Source organism: Vipera berus (genome assembly GCF_964194415.1).
Source record: "Vipera berus genome assembly, chromosome: 1".
Taxonomy (NCBI): domain Eukaryota; kingdom Metazoa; phylum Chordata; class Lepidosauria; order Squamata; family Viperidae; genus Vipera; species Vipera berus.
In genome coordinates this window covers 131,144,551-131,164,054 of record NC_138202.1, presented here as the reverse complement: position 1 = coordinate 131,164,054, position 19,504 = coordinate 131,144,551, and the positions used below count along the sequence as shown (strand labels likewise).

The 19,504-nt window shown below is 39.9% G+C and overlaps 1 protein-coding gene across 3 annotated transcripts in view; it reads right to left on the bottom strand.

Annotated features, from left to right (window-relative positions):
* The window catches only part of PDIA5 (protein disulfide isomerase family A member 5), a 238,001-nt gene extending 219,070 nt beyond the window's left edge, over positions 1-18,931 (bottom strand). For all 3 annotated transcript variants that reach the window (XR_014024780.1, XR_014024781.1, XM_081315125.1), the window contains exon 1: positions 18,763-18,931. Coding sequence is in view for 1 of the 3 variants with exons in the window: in XM_081315125.1 (XP_081171251.1) it covers positions 18,763-18,840 (78 nt within the window). In the remaining 2 variants the exon portion in view is untranslated. The remainder of the gene's footprint in view (positions 1-18,762) is intronic.
* Positions 18,932-19,504: the final 573 nt, after the last annotated feature.

Sequence of the window (19,504 nt, the reverse complement as noted above, 5' to 3'; positions counted from 1 at the left end):
AATCACGCCAGAAGGAGCGAAGGTCGGGGGCCATCCGGAGCTCAACCGGCAAGCGGTTCCATAGGTCTGGCGCGCCCACAGAGAACGCCCTCCCCCTGGGGGCCACCAATCGACATTCTCTGATCGGAGGCACCCTGAGGAGGCCCACTCTGTGGGAGCGCACTGGACGGAGAGAGGTTGACGCCGGCAGCAGGTGCTGCCGTAGGTAATCCGGACCCAAGCCATGTAGGGCTTTATAGGTCATTACCAGCACCTTGAATCTCACCCGGAGGGCAACTGGCAGCCAATGCAGCTCGCAGAGCAGAGGTGTAACATAGGAGTATCGGGAAACTACCAACACTACTCGCGCGGCTGCATTCTGCACCAGCTGAAGCCTCCGAGTGGTCCTCAAGGGCAGCCCCATGTAGAGAGCGTTGCAGTAGTCCAAACGAGAGGTCACGAGCGCATGAGTGACTGTGCGCAAGGCATCCCGGTCTAGATAGGGCCGTAACTGGCGCACCAGGTGAACCTGGGCAAAGGCCCCCCCTAGTCACAGCTCCTATATGGTCTTCTAAGGAGAGCTGTGAATCTAGGAGGACCCCCAAGTTGCGAGCCCGATCTACGGGGGGTAATAACTCACCCCCCATAGTAAGAGATGGAATAATCTGCATTTCCCGAGATGCCGGCACACACAGCCACTTAGTCTTGGCAGGGTTGAGCTGAAGCCTGTTCCTCCCCATCCAGACCCGGACCGCCTCCAGGCAACGGGACATCACATCGAGGGCATCACTGGGGTGGTTTTGGGTTGAAATAAAAAGTTGGGTATCATCAGCATACTGATGATAACCAACTCCAAAACCACAAATGATCTCACCCAGAGGCTTCATATAGATGTTGAACAGGAGAGGCGAGAGGACCGATCCCTGAGGAACTCCACAAACAAGAGGCCTCAAGGTCGACCTCTGCCCCCCTGCCAACACCGACTGTGAATGCCCCAGAAGGTAGGAGGAGAACCACTGAAGAACTGTGCCTCCCACTCCCAACCCCCTGAGACGCCGCAGCAAGATACCATGGTCGATGGTATCAAAAGCCGCTGAGAGGTCTAACAGGACTAGGACAGAGGAACAACCCCTGTCCCGAGCCCGCCAGAGATCATTCACCAGCGCGACCAATGCCGTCTCCGTGCTGTACCCGGGCCTGAAACCCGATTGGTACGGGTCCAGATAGTCAGCTTCCTCCAAGAACAAAGGGAGCTGATGCGCCACCACGCTCTCAACAACCTTCGCAAGAAAGCAAAGGTTGGAGACCGGACGAAAGTTATTTAATACAGCTGGGTCCAGGGCAGGCTTCTTGAGGAGGTGTCTCACCACCGCCTCCTTCAAGGCGGCGGGAAAACTACCCTCACCCAAAGAAGCAGTTATCACTGCCTGGAGCCAGCCTCATGTCCCATCCCGGGCTGCATAGACCAGCCAGGAGGGGCACGGATCCAATAAACACGTGGTGGAGCTCAGCTTCCCCATGATCCTATCCACATCTTCAGGAGTCACAGGATCAAACTCCTCCCAGATAATATCGACAAGACTGCCCTCGTCCTCATCGTCAGACTCTGCCCAGTCGGAGTCCAAACCGGTCCGAATTCGAGCGATTTTGTCCGACAGATGTTGACTAAACTCCTCGGCACGACCCTGCAAGGGCTCCTCCCTCACCTCCTGATTAAGGAGGGAGCGGGTCACCCTAAACAGGGCAGCCGGGCGATTATCTGCGGACGCGATGAGGGCGGCAAAGTGATTAGACCTTGCCGTCCTCATCGCCGCGAGATAAGATCTCGTAAAAGACCTTAGTCGCAACCGGTCGGATTCAGATCGGCTTGATCTCCAACAGCTCTCTAGGCCCCATCTCCGACGCTTCATCTCCCGGAGCTCCATTGAAAACCATGGAGCCCATTGGGATCCGGGTCAAGGGCCGCATGGGTACAACTCGGTCGAGTGCCTCCATGGCCGCCCTTTCCCAATATATATTGCTCAAAAAAATAAAGGGAACACTTAAACAACACAATGTACTGTATTTAATAGTAGGATGTCTTAGGTCTTGGCGTATTCGGGTCTTTTCCCGTGTAAGATTGAGTGTCTTGGTGATGTTTTGATGAGGTCCCACTTGTCATCTTCAGGCTGGTGTCTTCGCACAAGCACGAAGCCGAAGACACCAGCCTGAAGATGACGAGTGGGACCTCGTCGAAACGTTGCCAAGACACTCAATCTTACACGGGAAAAGACCGGAATACGCCAAGACCTAAAACTATGTGCAAAACAATGCATGCATATTTGAGGTCAGCACTCAAATTGAGGACAAAGTAAGATCACAGCAATACAATTTCCCAAGACACCCCATAGTGAGTAGTTTAGAAAAGTGGGATTTTAACAGCACCAACGAGTGAGAAATCAGTTGAACTTGGCACACATCAGAAGGCTTCAGGCAATCTAAGGAGGTCTCCAAAACAATGTGTTTTTAACACATTACAACTGTTAATTGACAAACTAATTGTAATCCATCTCACATATAATCTGCATCTTCATAACCAATGTATCTTCCTCTCTATTTTCCCCTCCCCTGCACTCGACTCACCCCAATTTAAATCTTACATCAGTCTATAAACTGATGAAGTGGGCTGCTTTTTATTATTATGTTTTAATAAATTATCTTAGTTGGAGAAGATGCTACTGGACTCCCCATTTTTTTCCACAATAGACTAATATCACTCATTGTAATGTTCTAACTATTTGGTATTTCTATTTTCAACTTTTCAGCATCAAAAGCTTTATGTTTACATCTTAACTACAGATACAGGAATCTTAGAATAATCTGATACAAAGTATGCATATAGATATTAATAGCATGTTAGATTGGAAGCAGAAGTCATCACAGTCCATTTCTATTTGTTTCTACACAGTATCATTCTGATCTTTAGCTATAATATTTGAATACTTTTTCTGTACTTTTCAAAAGCAAATATATCAATCCAGTTATATGTCTGAAATGGTATAAGGTTTCCTGCCTGAGCAGGGGGTTGGACTAGAAGACCTCCAAGGTCCCTTCCAGCTCTGTTATTCTATTATTCTCACACCACACACTACAATGCTCACAAATTTTTGCTTTCAGTATAATCCAGGAACTGGCTGGGCTTGTCTTTAAAGCAGGTATCCTGACTGCTGATTCATCTTTAGCCAAACTAGTTTCCAACTAGTGAAAGTTGGCAAGGGCTCGTCAATCAGAAACCAGCTTGGCTAAAGTCTTTGCTTCTGAAGGGATCAGCCGTATTTGCCAACAAAACATCAGGAAAACAGCTGTCTACTCTAGACCACTGTCACTGAAACTTAGTCCCAATACTGAGATACCGGCTGTGAAAGTCTACACCAGACATGTCAAACTCGCGACATCACGCAACGTATCGGGACTAATTTGCCATTGCCGGCAATTGGGTGGGCGCGGCTTCCGCGTGAAGTGTCCGGCAGTTTGACACCCCTGGTCTACACCATTATAGAGAGGACATTCATTTAAATTATTTTTTCTAGTCGTTTATTTTCAAAATAAGAAATGCATTTATCAAGCTACAAAGATAATGATGGGACTTGAAATTAGAACACTATCATTAAATGCTGGGTTGTAAGAAACAGAATTCTGCCCCAAATCTTGTTAAATCCTTGTGTAGCCACATATTGATATTGCATCCTGCGAATTTTAAAATGATTTTTGAAGAAAACCCTCACAACTATATACTAATTAGCAAATGATTGTAACATGGTCAATTAGCAGCACTTACAAAGATCTTTTTTTTTCTTTTCCTTTTCACTAGGAATGCTGAATTCAATTCATGAAGCCTACTCCTATATTATTTCATTAACACATTTGTTCCAGATTACCATTTGTGAAAAGAATGCATTTGTAAAAATTAATCAAAAAAAGCATGGCATGTTATTTACCTGCTAGAAGGAAGGCTAGAGAGATTCACTAAGTGTATCAACACATTAAATGAAAATCAGAGATGGGAACAAATTATTCTTAATAATACTTAGCACATGTATAGAATGTAATGTCTTCAGCTGTAGCCCAATATTAACTAATTATCCTGAAGCACTTGCCTTCAAGGTTGATGAGAATTACCTATATTTAATATTAGGAATAACATGAATCCAAGGTGTTAAATAAGGCCTGTGATTTCAGGCAGATTTATGTATTATCTTGTTGGCAGCTCAGCTACATATCTGTGCCAGGTTACTATCATCAACAACTGCCAACCTTTTATCTGGTTAACTAAAGGTATTTTTATACCAGCTCATTATGCTCAGGCCTTGAAAACAGCATGTTTTATTGTGCTTCTTTCCGGGAACCTACCTTAGGTTTCTCAGTGTGATACTGAAATAATACTGAAAGCGCTTTTCTTTTACAGAGTTTTGTCTCTACAAATAATTTCATTTCTGACTCACCGGTGCATAGAACTGCTGTATGAATATCTGGCTGCCAGGACTCAGACCACAGTGTAAATAGACTGAATATGGATAATTTTTGCTTAGCAGGAATCAGGCTAGGAAGAGTTAGTGTCCAGAAGCAGCCAGATATGTCTTGGAAAAGGCAGACTGTGATTAAAAAAAACCTTATGGTCATTTATCTGGGAATAATACTCCTGGATTTATATGGCTTACTTTTGAGTCGACATATATAAGACTTCACATGACAAGCATACAGGTTTGGCTTACAACAGTTTCTTTAGTGACTGTTCAAAGTTACAACCGCACTGAAAAAAAATCACTTATGATCATTTTTCACACTTATGACCATTGCAGCATCCCTATCGTTACGTGATCTAAATTCAGATGCTGGGCATCTTATATTTAGGACGGTGGCACTGTCCCAAGGTCACCTTTTGTGACTTCTGACGGGCAGTCAATGGGGAAGCCAGATTCACTTAACGCCCATGTTACTAACTTAACTGCAGTCATTTCACTTAACAACTGTGGCAAGAAAGGTTGTAAAATGGGGAAAAACTCACTTAACAGTTGTCTTGCTTAACAGAAATTTTGGGTTCACTTGTGGCTGTAAGCCGAAGACTACCTGTATTTTTTTTTGTTTTATTTATATTTCACCTTTAGTATTTTTTATAAATAACTCAAGATGGTGAACACATACAATACAATTCCCCACAACAACTCTGTGATGTAGGTTAGGGAGTGACTGGCCCAAAGTCACCCAGGTGGCCTTCATGCCTAAGGCGGGACTAGAACTCACAGTCTCCTGGTTTCTACCAGACCAAACTAGCTATCATCTTAACTACCAGACCAAACCGGCTATCACTAAAGATCTATAATTCTTTAGGTTTCCTTCCTTCCTTAAAATGATGATCTTGGTAGTAGAACTGAAAGTGGATATTATTTAAGCCCCAAGTACCACTTTACATTCCTAAAATAAAAAGAAAACCCTATGGAATAGAAACAAATGGGGAAAATCAAAGAACAAAATACATGAAAACAAAATTGATCATAGCACTGAAGTAGATGTATATTACAAGAACCATATAAGTAAAAAATACATCATACAGTACAATAATAATAACTTTCCAAGCAAGAAGCCAAACACATATATGCATTCTTACGCGATATTGTTTTTGAAGAGAATGCTTAAAGCAGACATGTCAAACACAAGGCCCGGGGGCCGGATCCGGCCCGCGAAGTGGTTTCATGTGGCCCGTGAAGCCATCCTGGAAACAGTGAGGGAACGGCCCCCACTGCCTTGGCCCTGGCCCAGAGACCCTCCTTCTGCCAGAGACCCTCAGATCTGTCCCACTCCTGCCCAGGCCCCCATAGGCACCCTTGATGCGAACGATGTAGAGCTGGCCACGCCCACCCAGTAGGCCATATGCACTCTAGCTATGCCCACCCAGCCCCCTGAGGGCAACTGCAATGCTGATGCGGCCCTCAATGAAATTGAGTTTGACACCTCTGGCTTAAAGCATTGCTAATTCTAACCACTGTTTACAAATCACAGTGTCATAAAATCAAACAAACCAACATAGAGCTCCATGATATGTGTATTCAAATGAAGTCCAATGTCTTGGTTAAATTCTAAATGATCACAACTAAACTAGCTGATGATTTTTCATTCAATCAATTCAAGCTTGAGTTTTCTGAACCACCACGCTTAATATTCATGTAACCATGTCTCCTTTAACATTAATTCTGTTTTCTATATAAAGATGTTAATATTCAACTGAAGGTTAAAAAAAAACCAGAGGGTAATAAAATTGACAGCATTAATTCTTCGAGCTTTAGGATTGGCATCATAACCTTTCTTTTATTTTGCTGGCAAGTATTTCATGCATGATTTTCCAGTTTGCTGCATTGATTTCAACAGCAGGCAAGTCATTTTGAATGTCATCAATCTGCATTATTATAAAGCTCATTCTGAACCTCTGGAAAATAATACAGCAAATTGGTTGAAAAATAATAGACTTAAAAGAAGAATAATTCTAATTAGGTGACGAACTGGTATAATTTCAGGTAATTTACTTTGTGTATTTATTCTTTAAACTTCATCTACTCTATCATCTTTTGTCATTCTGAAACCTTACCACTGCTGCTTTTCAAATCACCACCACCACAGAAATGATAGATTAATGGACCAATGACATTTAAGTAACATTAGTGCTAAAGCAAGTGATATGTTCTTGGTGAAATAACAGGAACTGGTCATGATATTAACTGCTTCATAGCTTTAACAATGGCAAAGAAATTAACTTTTGTTTCTTAGTAAATTTCTGTACCCAAACCTAAAAAAAACCCACACACACAACTCTGAGCTGCCTAAATTTCCACTAATTCCTCTATCATAGGCATGTATAGATATCCAGTGGAAAACTTGATAAAACTACTTTTTTGTCATCCTGGTAAATGCCATGAAAACCAAGCTGGGTGTCTTTGGGCCAGTCACTTTCTTTGAGCCCAATCCACTTTACAGGTTTGTTTTTTGTGGGGGAAATAGGAGTGTTGTAAGTGTTCACTGCCTTGGGTTATTTATAAAGTAATGATGGTGGGCTAAAAAAAGGAATAAATAAATGTTCCAAAGGGTAGGGGAAAAATCAATTTACTATTTGTTAGGTAGGAAATATATCAATTTCCTTCCAACTAGAAACATAAAATATTATCCCACGGTATAAAATTATGTATATGTTTTTATGACTAAAATGGACTTAGATTAGGGAAGTTCAAAGTCAGGGTCACACTTGATTGTGAACCTCACTACAGTATCTGATTTTGGATCAGTCAGTTTCCTCAGCTCAAGAAATTTCAAGTGGCTCTGAGATCCATTTATGTATATTTAAGCTACTTAAAGAAACAGAATATAAATGTAATATTATATACCATAATTTCTATCAATTTGTGCTAAAATCACTTCCAACAATAATTTTAATATATTAAATACAAATGTATCAAATTGAGGAAAAAATAAGGAACCAATTTCAATACCATCAGAGTGACCAAAGCACCTCATTCACCACTATTACATCTTACTAAAAATTGTTTGCACAATTATTTCCGCAAGACTCAGAAAAAGTCACAATAGAATATGATTCAAAGAGTCAACAGACTGTACTATAAGAGAAGGTTCCTTCTGCTAAGGGAATCTTTCTTTTGAAATTATACTCAAAAAGTGCTGATGTCCAGTTGCGTTAGCATAAAAGAACTGCAGTATTTATGAACTGCTTAGTTGCTTGTAATTACTAATTTAAAACGTATGGTTTTCCAGTTTGACTCCTACAGAAATTCTACTAAATTCAATTTGTGATTCCCTATTCAGAGTCCTTTTCCTAAGCAATGCTACAGCCTACTCATAATCAAAAACCATTAAGAACTCGTAATATATCCAGTGACACAGTCTGTCAACAATGTCCCATTTCAGAAAGATTGATCACTATCAGTCAGTGTTTGCAAGATCAGGCTACTTGAGGCAGACAATTTAGTTTTAGCCAATAATAGCCTAGTCTCTATTTTATTTATCCCCATTTCTTGCACAGTATGCTGATGCATTAGGAATGCACTAGGATCACTTTCTTTCAAGTTTGGTTTGAATTGCCTCAACTGATCCATTGGTTTAACTGGGATCATAACAGCGAGCTGCATCAGTGGCTCAACCTCAAGTAATTTTAAAGCCGTTGAAATGTATCCCATATGTTTCAAATAGAGAAAGTAATAATTAACGAATTCCCTTAAGAATTTAATTAAACATGAATAATGCAGACATTCTGGTTACCTGCAAATTGAAACCCAAACACTAAATATTTGAAACATACCATCTTGAGGAGTCCTTGGTGTTCTTTGAGCTTGGTTTTTGTTCTTGCAGACGTTTCATTACTCAGTGATGATCATGTTGTTACCTAGTTTGGGTAGTGAAGGAAGGAAACAACCAAGCTCAGAGGGCATTAAGGACCCCCTCATTTCAAACCTGAGCTACAAATATTCTCCCTCATTGGAACATATCATTTTCTTAATATTATGAAGCTCAATGCTAGAGACAGGGGTTTTTGGTTTTCTGCAAAATTCATAATCTTAGTTTCTTCAAAGTTCATCTGTAGTAAAAGATCTTTGCAGAAATGAAACACAGCTCTCCTTGGTCCCTCTGGCTATTTAAGATTATGATAAAACTACTCCATCTGCCACATATATATTTGCTAACTAACTTTGGGAGATGATGCTTTTCTCTGGTTAAAACTCCCATATTGGGTTGCCCTAATAAGCAGGCATATACATAGAATGAAGGCTACTGCTAAGCTTGTAAGCCGCCCTGAGTCTTCGGAGAAGGGCGGGATATAAATGGAATTAAAATAAAAATAAAAATAAAATAAATGTACCAATTGTCCTCGTTTAATTCTCTTTCTAGCTTGAATTGCTTTTGTAATCTAGACAAAATGTCTATATGCTCTATTCTAACACTCATTTCTGTGAAAATCCTTCATACAGTATACTAACACAATATTATATTAATGTATTGTAGTGGTCATGTTTGAATCATATCAAAACCTCCTTCTAGAGAAATTATTTCTCCAAATTACATACAGATTCCATTAAATCAATCTGACTTTTACAAAACCTACCTTCTTTACTAAGCACATTGAGAAAAATAAAGCATGTTGGACTAGAAGACCGCCAAGGTCCCTTCCAATTTTGTTGCTGCTACTGCTGCTGTTATTCATTAAAGAGAAAGTAAGATTCTGATAGAAAAAAATACAGGTAATCCTTGACTTATGACCACAATTGAGCCCAAAATTTGTGTTGCTAAGTGAGACAGTTGAGTTTTGCCCCATTTTATGACCTTTCGTGCCACAGTTGTTAAGCGAATCACTGCAGTGGTTAAGTTAGTAGCAGGGTTATTAAGGGAATCTGGCTCCCTCATTGCCTTTGCTTATCAGAAGGGTGCATAAGGTGATCACATGATCCTAGAACACTTGGTTGGTTGGTTGTTTTCTTGCAAATGTTTCATTACCAATCTAGGTAACATCATCAGTGCTGGGTTAAGCTTAAGGTTACCAGTGATGATGTTACCTAGTTTGGTAATGAAACGTCTGCAAGAAAACAACCAAGCTCAGACAGCACCAAGGAACCCACAGAAAATAAGACTCTCCATTTATGCATGAAGATGTGTACACGACAGAATTATACAACACAGGAAAATAAAACCCAATGCTCCAGATAGAAATAAGCTTCAAATTCATTTGAAAATTAATTAGGCTCAAAAGTCTTTCAATGATAATTAAAGTTTAAGTACAGAGTTTTTCTACCTTAATCCTCTCCCTATTATACTGGTTTTTCAGCTTAAGCTTTTGGAGGTATTACTTCCTTTCTTAACACCAAGACCTAATTTACTTTATCAGTTTTCAGAACACTACGTTTCAGACTTTTTCTAGTCTATTTTGCAGTCTACCACCGATATAGTGAAGCTACTATACAACCTTATTCTGACATATTTTTAATACCATAAAATTAAATTGGTCATAAAATCTTTGAAATACACAATAGGGACAGGAACTGATTGCCTCCCATTACCTGTGAAAATTCATACCTAATAACTTCAATGGAGAAGCATCAGCTCCCAACTGTGATATGAATCTGATCTCATGCAAAGAAAAATAGGAGAACTGTAGCTAGAAATACTTCTGGGGAAATATCTTTAAATGTACAGCCTAGATGGCAGAAGTGAGAGGCAGGACATAATTGAAATCTTTAAATATATTAAAGGTGTGAGGTAAGGTTCTAGAAGGCAGTATTTTCAATATTGAGCAAAAATCAAGAACACGGGGACATAACCTTAAACTGACAGGATGGAAGTTCAGTAGAATGAATGAAATTACTTCACAGAAAGAGTAGTGGAAGCTTGGAACTTCCAGTGGAGGTAATGGGCCAATTGCCAGTAACTGAGTTTAAACATGCTTGGGATAAGCACATGACCATCATCTGGCAAACATTTAAAAAAATAATTAAAAATTAATTAAAAAGAAAAAAAAACAAATTCAAAGGGCAGACTCAATGAACTCAATCTTCCAATCATGTCAGCCCATTTTTTTCTGATCGTTTAAGTTTATTCTCTTTTTATATTTTCAATAAGATATTTAAGAATACCTATCTTCTATCCTATGGAATTCTCATACTAGGTTTATCTGTGGTATAGTCACTGTAGGACTTCCCCTCCTGTCCTCTCCTGGAGAAAAAAAAACAACTATATTGAAGCAATTTTGGAAGAGTACAAATACACTATCCAGAGAGAGAAGCTAAAGATATAGAATATTTTATTTGACCAAGTGGGATGAGACACACAAGGAATTTGTCTTTGGTGCAGAAGCTGTCAGTGTACATGCAAAATAATAGCATAATAACAATCATAATAATGATACCAATAAGAGAAGATAGCAGAAAAGATGAAAAGGTTAATAATAATAAAAAATATACTTAGGCATAAAGAAAGCATTTAATTTCCTTTATAGCTTTGCTGCTAAATCAAGGTCTCCAAATGAAAAACAAAAGATGCTCCAGTACTGGTTGGCTGTAGATTGCTATATATGGGTTGTGTTGGACAAGCAAGTGCTATTACAGGAAGAGAATGATTTACAGTTGAAAGAGTTTGCTCTCCAAGCCATTTTAACCAACCTTACATACAGGTAGATCCCCAGGTTAAGACTGTCCGAGTTACAAACAACTCAAATTTATGAATGGATTCCCTATTGCTAAAAATAGCAATCTATTTTTCGGGTCCTTCCTTGACCCGACAAGGCACTGAGGCTACACAACGTTTTCATGAAGCGCTGAAGGCAGGTAATGTTTTCATGACAGTTACAAAGTAGTGTGTCCATTTTTAATAGGCAACCTGTTTTCAGAGCTTCATGAAAACATTGTTTGTCTCAGTGGTTCGTCGGCTCCAAGAAAGAGAACGCCATCTGCCAATTTTACTCAGATCACATTGCTGTTTCTTGAGTGTTTTATATGCATAGAAAGGTAAAATAAATACTATAAGCTAAGACAAATATTTGACTAACTTATGCTAAATAGCCTGTTCCAATTTACATACAAATTTGACTTAAATACAGGAACAGATCTCGTTCATAACCCAGGGACTGCCTGTACTGGAAGAAAATCTCTAAAAATGAACCATCCTGCCAGATTATCTGTTCTAATATTCTGCATCGTGTGTGTTTGTGTGTGCGCGTGTGCATGTGCGTGCGTGCACAAACATGGCATTGTGTAGTCTATTTCCTATTTTCAAATTGCCCAAGAACTGTAGACCAAAAACGGCTCTGCCACATGTGGGGGCCCATGAAGCTTTGTCATTCTCACAAGGAAGTTATCAACCTTTGTATAAAGATTTCAAAGCAACATTTTGTCTCTTCCATCAGAACAACATTTCTTCCCCCGCAAAAAGCTATAAGTCAAGTTCATCAGCAGATACTTGTGAAAAATAAAGGGAAGAATCAGAAAGATTCTTCACTGAAAGTCAACCAACCAATCCTTGGCTTTTCTTGCTACATTGGATAATAACAGAGCGCTTGACTGGCTGAAAGCAGCTTCCAGTTTGTCATGATGAACATGAAACAATTTTTTGTATGCATTCAAGCAATGGTGTGAATACACAGTAATAATGAAAATCTCTGAGAGCTAAGATTGTTAGAGCTAAGTTAGAAGCTTATAGCACTTTGGGTTTTGTTAAATATTTTGCCTGAAGAAAAAAATAGGCATTAAGTCACCATTTCATTGCCTACTCCAATTATCTCACCTCAAACCAGGAACACTATGCTAATACCCTTTTAGTGCAACTATATATTTTCTCCAATCAGTCATATGCAAGCTACAATGGATAACTCCACAAACAGAACATCAAGATAAACACTATGAAATAAAGAATAAACTTTTTAACATTCATATAAGAATAGCTAACACAATAGGCATGAGTACATAGGATTCCTCCAAAGATTATAGAATGCTTGTCTTGATGTAGGTTATATATACCGGTAATTTAATATATATATAATTACAACTGATGTTTACTTCCCCAATTTCATAAGCTTTTCAGCTGCAGGTTTTAAAAAAATCAGATTCAGAATTTACAAATTAGCCAGTTGTTTTTTTTAAAAAATTGCATGGATGCATGCATTTATAACATGACATACAGTGTACAGATTTTCAATGCAAGTATCGTTAGAACATGTTTCTGATCTGAGATCTTTGATCTATGTTATTCAAACAATTTTGCTGCAGTGAAATGGACTTATTTATGGTTAAAAATGGGGCTTGCATCACTATATTATTTCCACGAAAACTGACAGAAGCAGCTTTATAATTCATTGCATAGTTGACTAAATAGTGTCAAGCCAATGCAGAAATTTTCAAATTTCAGAATATCAGAAAACATATCCTATGTACTGTTGAAAAAAGACCTTTTGAATCGATGTAAATTTTGAATAAGAATAAAATACGGAACAAATAGTTATCCTTCAGGTAATATAGCCACATGATTTCAGAAAGTACAAATTTGAAGAAAAGATTCTAAGAGCAATAGAAATTGCATGCTTGACAATTATCTTTTAAAAACCTTAAAACAAGAAACTACTTCTCTTTCCAAGGAAGAGGATTCATTACAAATATTAACACTACTATAGAGTACAGGGTCTTTGGACATTTAAGGTGACCAACAAGCAAGTATAAGAGTGCATAACATCAGACATGTCACTGGAAGGAAAAATCACAAAACTGCATTTCACTTCTATTGACCATGTCATGTGGAGAATTCACTGGAGAAAGCAATTATGTTGAGAAGAGTTAGTGGTAAATGGAAACCAGGCCACCAACAAACTCAATGGCTGGACAGTCAAAAGCTGACACCAGCCAGAGCACAGAAAAACTCAAAAAAGCAGTGTAAGATTGGAAGACATGGAGAGATCTAGCTAATAGAATCACCAAGAGTTGGACACGAATGAATGAATAACATTGCCATCATAGAGTACAGATAGTCCTCAACTTACAGCCATTCGTTTAGTGACTGTTCGAAGTTACAATAGCACTGAAAAAAGTCACTTATAACCAGTTTTCACACTTACAACTGTCACGGCCTCTCCCACAGTCACGTGATCAAAATTCAGGTACTCGGCAACTGGCATGTATTTATGACAGTTGCGCTGTCCTGGGGTCATGTGATCACCTTCTGTAACCTTCCCAACCAGCTTCCGACAAGCAAAGCCAATGGGAAAAGCCAAATTCACTTAATGACTGAATAATTCACTTAACTGCAGTGATTTGCTTAACAACTGTGGCAAAAAGGTCATAAAATGAAGCAAAACTCACTAAACTGTCTTGCTTAGCAACATAAATTTTGGGCTCAGTTGTAAGTTTAGTATTATGGTATACTATTATATAGTATTATGAGGTCTTCTTTCATATTACAGTATAAGTCAAGCTCTAGTGCTAATTTAAAACTGTTGTGTAGAAGCTGGCTATCATTTAAGATTCAGAAATATAGAACCATAAGGACATTGAGAGACATAAGAATTTTCTGTCCAGAAGAAAGTCAGGCAGAAAGGAGAAATAAAAAATATACCATAAACAGAGGGGGGGGGGGCTTGGACATAAATTTTCTGGTCAAGGACAACACTGGAGGTTAAGGAAATTTTCAAAAAGAAAACAATCTCATTTGGATGAGACAAAATACAAAATAAAATTCTTTTTAGTGTTTTTATAGTTTTAAAATGTTTTTAGTATTTTAATTGCAATATTTTTTTTGAATTTTAGGCTGCCTATAATCATTCACTGAAATTTGCAGCTATGGATATATGGATGGATGAAGGTGCTGCAGATTGGAAAACTATTGTGGATTTATAAGGAAGTTTTACCTGAATTATGAATTAAGAAAGATGTATGGGAAATGGAAGATAGTAATAATAATAGAGGAAGCTTACCAGCAAATAGCTAGCATCTTCAAAAATAATTAGTTCCATTAGAAAGGCTAAAGCACAAAAGGAATGTAAGCTTTTCACAAACAACATAAAAGGACCTTCCTGGTTGTCAGTGATATGATCTCCCATCTCCTTTACAGCCTGAGAAACTAGATAAAAAGGGGTCTTTGCCCATTAGCAGCTATGGGCTATGCTTTCTCTTACCTGACTGTTCCATTTCTAGCGAGCATCTTTTCACCTGTTTCTCAAGGGCTTTCTCACACATTATTACAATCTGTGTTCAAATGGAAGTAAGCAAAACAACTGACAAAAACAGTGAGCTTTTGGAAAAGAATACCAACAACTGCTTGGTAGGAGCCAGCATTGATTTATTGAGAATAAATTATGACCTACCAACTTGGTATGTTTTCTTTGATAAAACGACCAGTTTAGCTGACCACAGGAATGTGATGGACATGATGCATTTTGATTTCAACAAAAGGATTTGACAAAGTATCCCACTAGATTATAGCTGGGAATATAGCGAAGTGTGGGCAACATCACCATTAGACGGAGGGAGAAATTGTTAAACAATTATACCAAACAATTGTTAAACAATTATATCAAAGTTTATGCATCAATTACATACAACTTGTAGTATGTCTAATACAAAGGATTAAAAAATACAACTAACACAGCTCCCTGAACCAAACCAGCAATCCTAACACTGAGAAAAAAAGCTTGACAGGGTCCATAGACACCCTAGTTCCAGGTCTGGGAACACAGCCATGTTTTAAGGGACTTCTGGAACCCTTGGGGAATGGAATCAATGCATATCACCAGGGGATGTTTTGCTACAGAAGGTAGGGGCTGCAATAGAGAAGACATGCTTCTTTGGTCCCACAAAACAACATGTTATTATAATTGAAGGGATTGGAGCATACCCACTCTGCCAGAATGCACTGGATAGACATAAAAAAATGGTAATAGGCCCCGTGCTTTGAAGAATATCTAGCACTCTGAATTTGCACCCAGAAGCAAACAGGTAACCAATGCAGTTTGTATAGCAGCAAATGCTACAAGCAAATACTAGAGCCAGTTTTGTCTAGTGGTTAAGGTACCAGGTTAGAAAAGTGGGAAACCATGAGGTATACTTCTGCCTTAGCCATAAACGCTAGCTGGGGGACTTCGGGCCACCACTCACTCTCTCTCAGCCTAACCTACCTCACGGGGGTAACTGTTGTGGAAAAAATAGGAGGGTGGTGGTGTGTTGGATGTTTTGCCACCTTGAGTTGTTTGTAGAAATAATAAAATGAGCATAATGAGAAACACTCATTACTGCTCATACTGCTCCATTTGGACCCAGCATGGTCTTCAAGGGCAACAGCATGTAGAGTACATGGTAGTCCATTTATGAGATGACTAGGGCATGAGTGACTATCTAAAGCAGGGGTCTTCAAACCTGGCCCTTTTATGACTTATGGACTTCAACTCCCAGAATTCCTCAGCCAGCATGCCTGGCTGAGGAATTCTGAGAGTTGAAGTCCACAAGTCATAAAAGGGCAAAATTTGAAGACCCCTGATCTAAAGAGCCTTCTGGTCAAGGAAAAAATGCAACTGTTGCATAGGATAAACTCATGCAATGGCCTACCTGGCCACAACTACCACCTGCTCTGTCTTTATCACTAATTTTGGATGAGGGATTAGAAAAGTGAGATTAGCAGATTTGTGGACAGTAGAAAGTGAGGCCCACTGTAATTTATTCAACTAAAATTAATAGAACTATAGCTTCATACAATATGCAAACCAAACAACACAGTAGGGAAGAGGAGTCAGACTGTAATAGACAAGCTGAAAAATGGTATCCAAACAATATCACAGGGGAATTCTCAGAAAGATGTTTTTGTAATGAAGCTGAAATTATATCTACACCTGCTCATCTTAGAAGAATTTTCCATCTGTGGTCTGAGAACTATTTGCATCCAAGCACCTAGTAAAAGTGTCTCTAATCTCTACAAAACTAGCTGAGGTGCTCTTCCAGAGTAGCAGTAATGTATCAGAAGGAAACGGTTCACAACATGAGTCTTCTTTCAATAAATACTTTTGGTAAAATTCTTAGATGTTGCACGAAGAATGTATTTTACGAAGGAATGAAACATTAGTGGTTGTCTTTAGCACTATATAAATGACTCTATAGATAAGGACTATTTTATAGGTTTTCACTTGGATTTCTGTCTTTTCAAGTCAACAGTTAAAGCTCATATTTGATACAAGGATCAGTGAAGATCAACCAATTCTAATTTACCAAAGATGGCCAGTTCCCTATTGTGTAGGAGGAAAATAAAACTTAAATGAAGAGGGAGAAAGAAAGCAAGGCAGAAATATTTTGTTTGCTTTATTCAGAATACTGTAGTGGATTATCATTCCATCATTCTGTATTAGACCTGTACTTCTGACGTAATAATGTCAGAAAATTAAAAGATTTTAATATTATCTGTCAAGAGTTTAAAGGCACTTTAGTTCTATTCAGTAATTCACACATTCACTTTTCATTGTTCATGTTAAGAGTTTTACAGAATCTACTCAGAGTTCTAAAAGCTTTTTCTTCCACTACAAAAAAGAGCTCAATTTTAAAAAGTTAGTATGATTAAACAGTTTGTGGTGTTCTCTGCATTTAAAGCATGCATACTTTTCCTAGATAATTCTCAATGTGGAGTGATAAAGCTTTTCTACTCAATGTTCAGAACTTCAAAGCTAACTCAATTATCCCAAAACCTTCAGTGAAAAAGCTCATATATGAAATGTAACCACGCACAGAGTGATCTTACAGAAGGGAAAGGGCAGCCATAGCTCCAGAATTGCTTCTCATTTTAGTGCCTCCCAGAGCTCACGTTGTCAACTACATTTTATCCTATAGATCCAGAGTTTAACAATTGAATTGGGGAGGGAGGGGGAACTAGAAAAGATATAGTATAGCCTTGCCAATCAAGTTTTTCTCCTAGTTGACAGATAGTTTGCTACTTCACTGTAATAACAGTAAGCATTATAATATTAAAAAACAAGTCTACAAAATGACAGAGGAAATGGAAAAAAACAAGCACTCACTAAGTGTTCCTGTTTTGAGACTGAGGTAGGGGAAAAGTCCAGAGAATCAAGGGAAGTAGAAAACAAATATTGAGGAATGTGTTGCATTTGCAGGCAAGGTCACAAATCTAAGCACCCACGTAAATTTCAGCTATCAATCTTCCATCCTCACCTCTTTTAAGAAAATACTTGCAATTCTTACACACAGTACTAGCTATTTTTAACCAGAATTTGTAGAATTGTCCTTTACATAAAATGAAAACTCAAATCCACATCGTAAGCCAATAGAGTGAGAAATCTGAACAAATATAATTAAGATCAAGCCCAAAGCAATTCTATGGATCTGGGAGTCCATCCAAGTGGGATTTACTGCTGAGTAATCCCACATCAGAATAGGATGTAAGCAGCCGGAGCTTGGTGGGTTTTGTTGTTGTTGCTTGGAAGCAGGTTTGAAGCACTATCTCCAACAATTAACCTTTAAGCTATATGCACATTTACCCCGGAGAAATGCCCCCTCCACACACACACACACACACACACTGAAGAAATACTTTCAAGCAGGCAGAAGATTACACAATTGCCTACAACTAGCCTTGACTAAGAGGTGAGCAGATCTCTGCTTTCATTGTTAAGGGTCTTGTTTTGCAGAGGAGCAAAATACACGCAGGAGATTCTTCCCCAGATGCAACTGAGAGCCAACACCTGGTACTGCCACAGGCATCCCGCCTCACAGAGAATAGGTGATGACTTCCCCCCGGTTCCCAATGAAACGCAATCGCAAAAAGAAAGAAAGAAAGAAAGAAAGAAAGTGCGTTAACAAACGGTACTGGGGGGGGGCGGGAAACGGGCAAAGCCTCGGCAGTCGTTCAGCAGGAAGGGTGCGGGGGTCTCTTGGAGGCAACCGCCCGCCAACTCTCCCGTGCAAGAGAGCCTGGCAAGCTCCAACCGCAGCGCCTCCCGTGAGCCACCCTCCCCCGCCCCTGCCTCCCGAGGCCAAAGAAGTTTTAACTTCTGGCGCTGCCGGAGCTCCCGCCTAACTTGCGCCGGCTGCTTCTGGATGACACTCGGGCGACAGCCGCACACGCACACACACACACACCCGCCCCGACTGTCCCACAACCAGCTCTCTCCCCGGGTCCCAAGCCAAGCGCCCGCAAGAAAAACTCGTCCGCTGCCCACTGCATCCGTCAAGTAATCGTCCTCCCAAAGGAGAACCCTCCCCGCGGATGCCGGGTGCTTACCAAAAGAGTAAGCAGTAGCAGCAGCATTCTCCTTCCGCAGACCGGAGCCCCTTTGAAGCTGCGCCCCGGCTGAGCCATAGTAACCCAGCCTTGCTCTGGCTTCAGCTCCGGCTCCCGCTCGCGCTGGAAGAACGAGCGGCTGCTGCCACGTCTGGTTAGGCATGCGCAATCCACGGGGAGAAGAAAAAAAAAACACAAAACCGCTGCTATACCGTCCTGGAGCCGAAGAGTGAGCGGCGAGGTGCATGCCGGGAGCTGTAGTCTCTGCCGGATGAGCGGCTCGGGAAGGGCGAGGAAACAGGTGGCAGTAAGAATCGGAACGCCCGTCCGCCGCCGAATGGAAGGCGCTCATTCACGGGGGGAGAGGGGAAATGGGGGGGGGGGAAGAAGCACAGTGACTTGGAGCAAAGATGCGTCCCTCCGAATAGGTTGAGAACGACGGAGGAACTGTATCAACCGGGAAAGCCGGGGTTCAAATTTCATCCCAGATCAGAGTCCTTCTATCTAAACCGACTGCTTTTATGGGGGTTTTTCCCTTCGGGGATGGTTTTTTTTTTAATACAGGTAGACCTCGACTTACAACAGTTCATTTAGTGACCGTTCAAAGTTACAACGGCACTGAAAAATGTGACCTATGACCATTTTTCACAGTTACAATCTTTGCAGTATCCCCATGGTCATGTGATCAAAATTCAGATTTATTTAATTTTATTTAATTTAATTTGTATACCGCTTATCAACT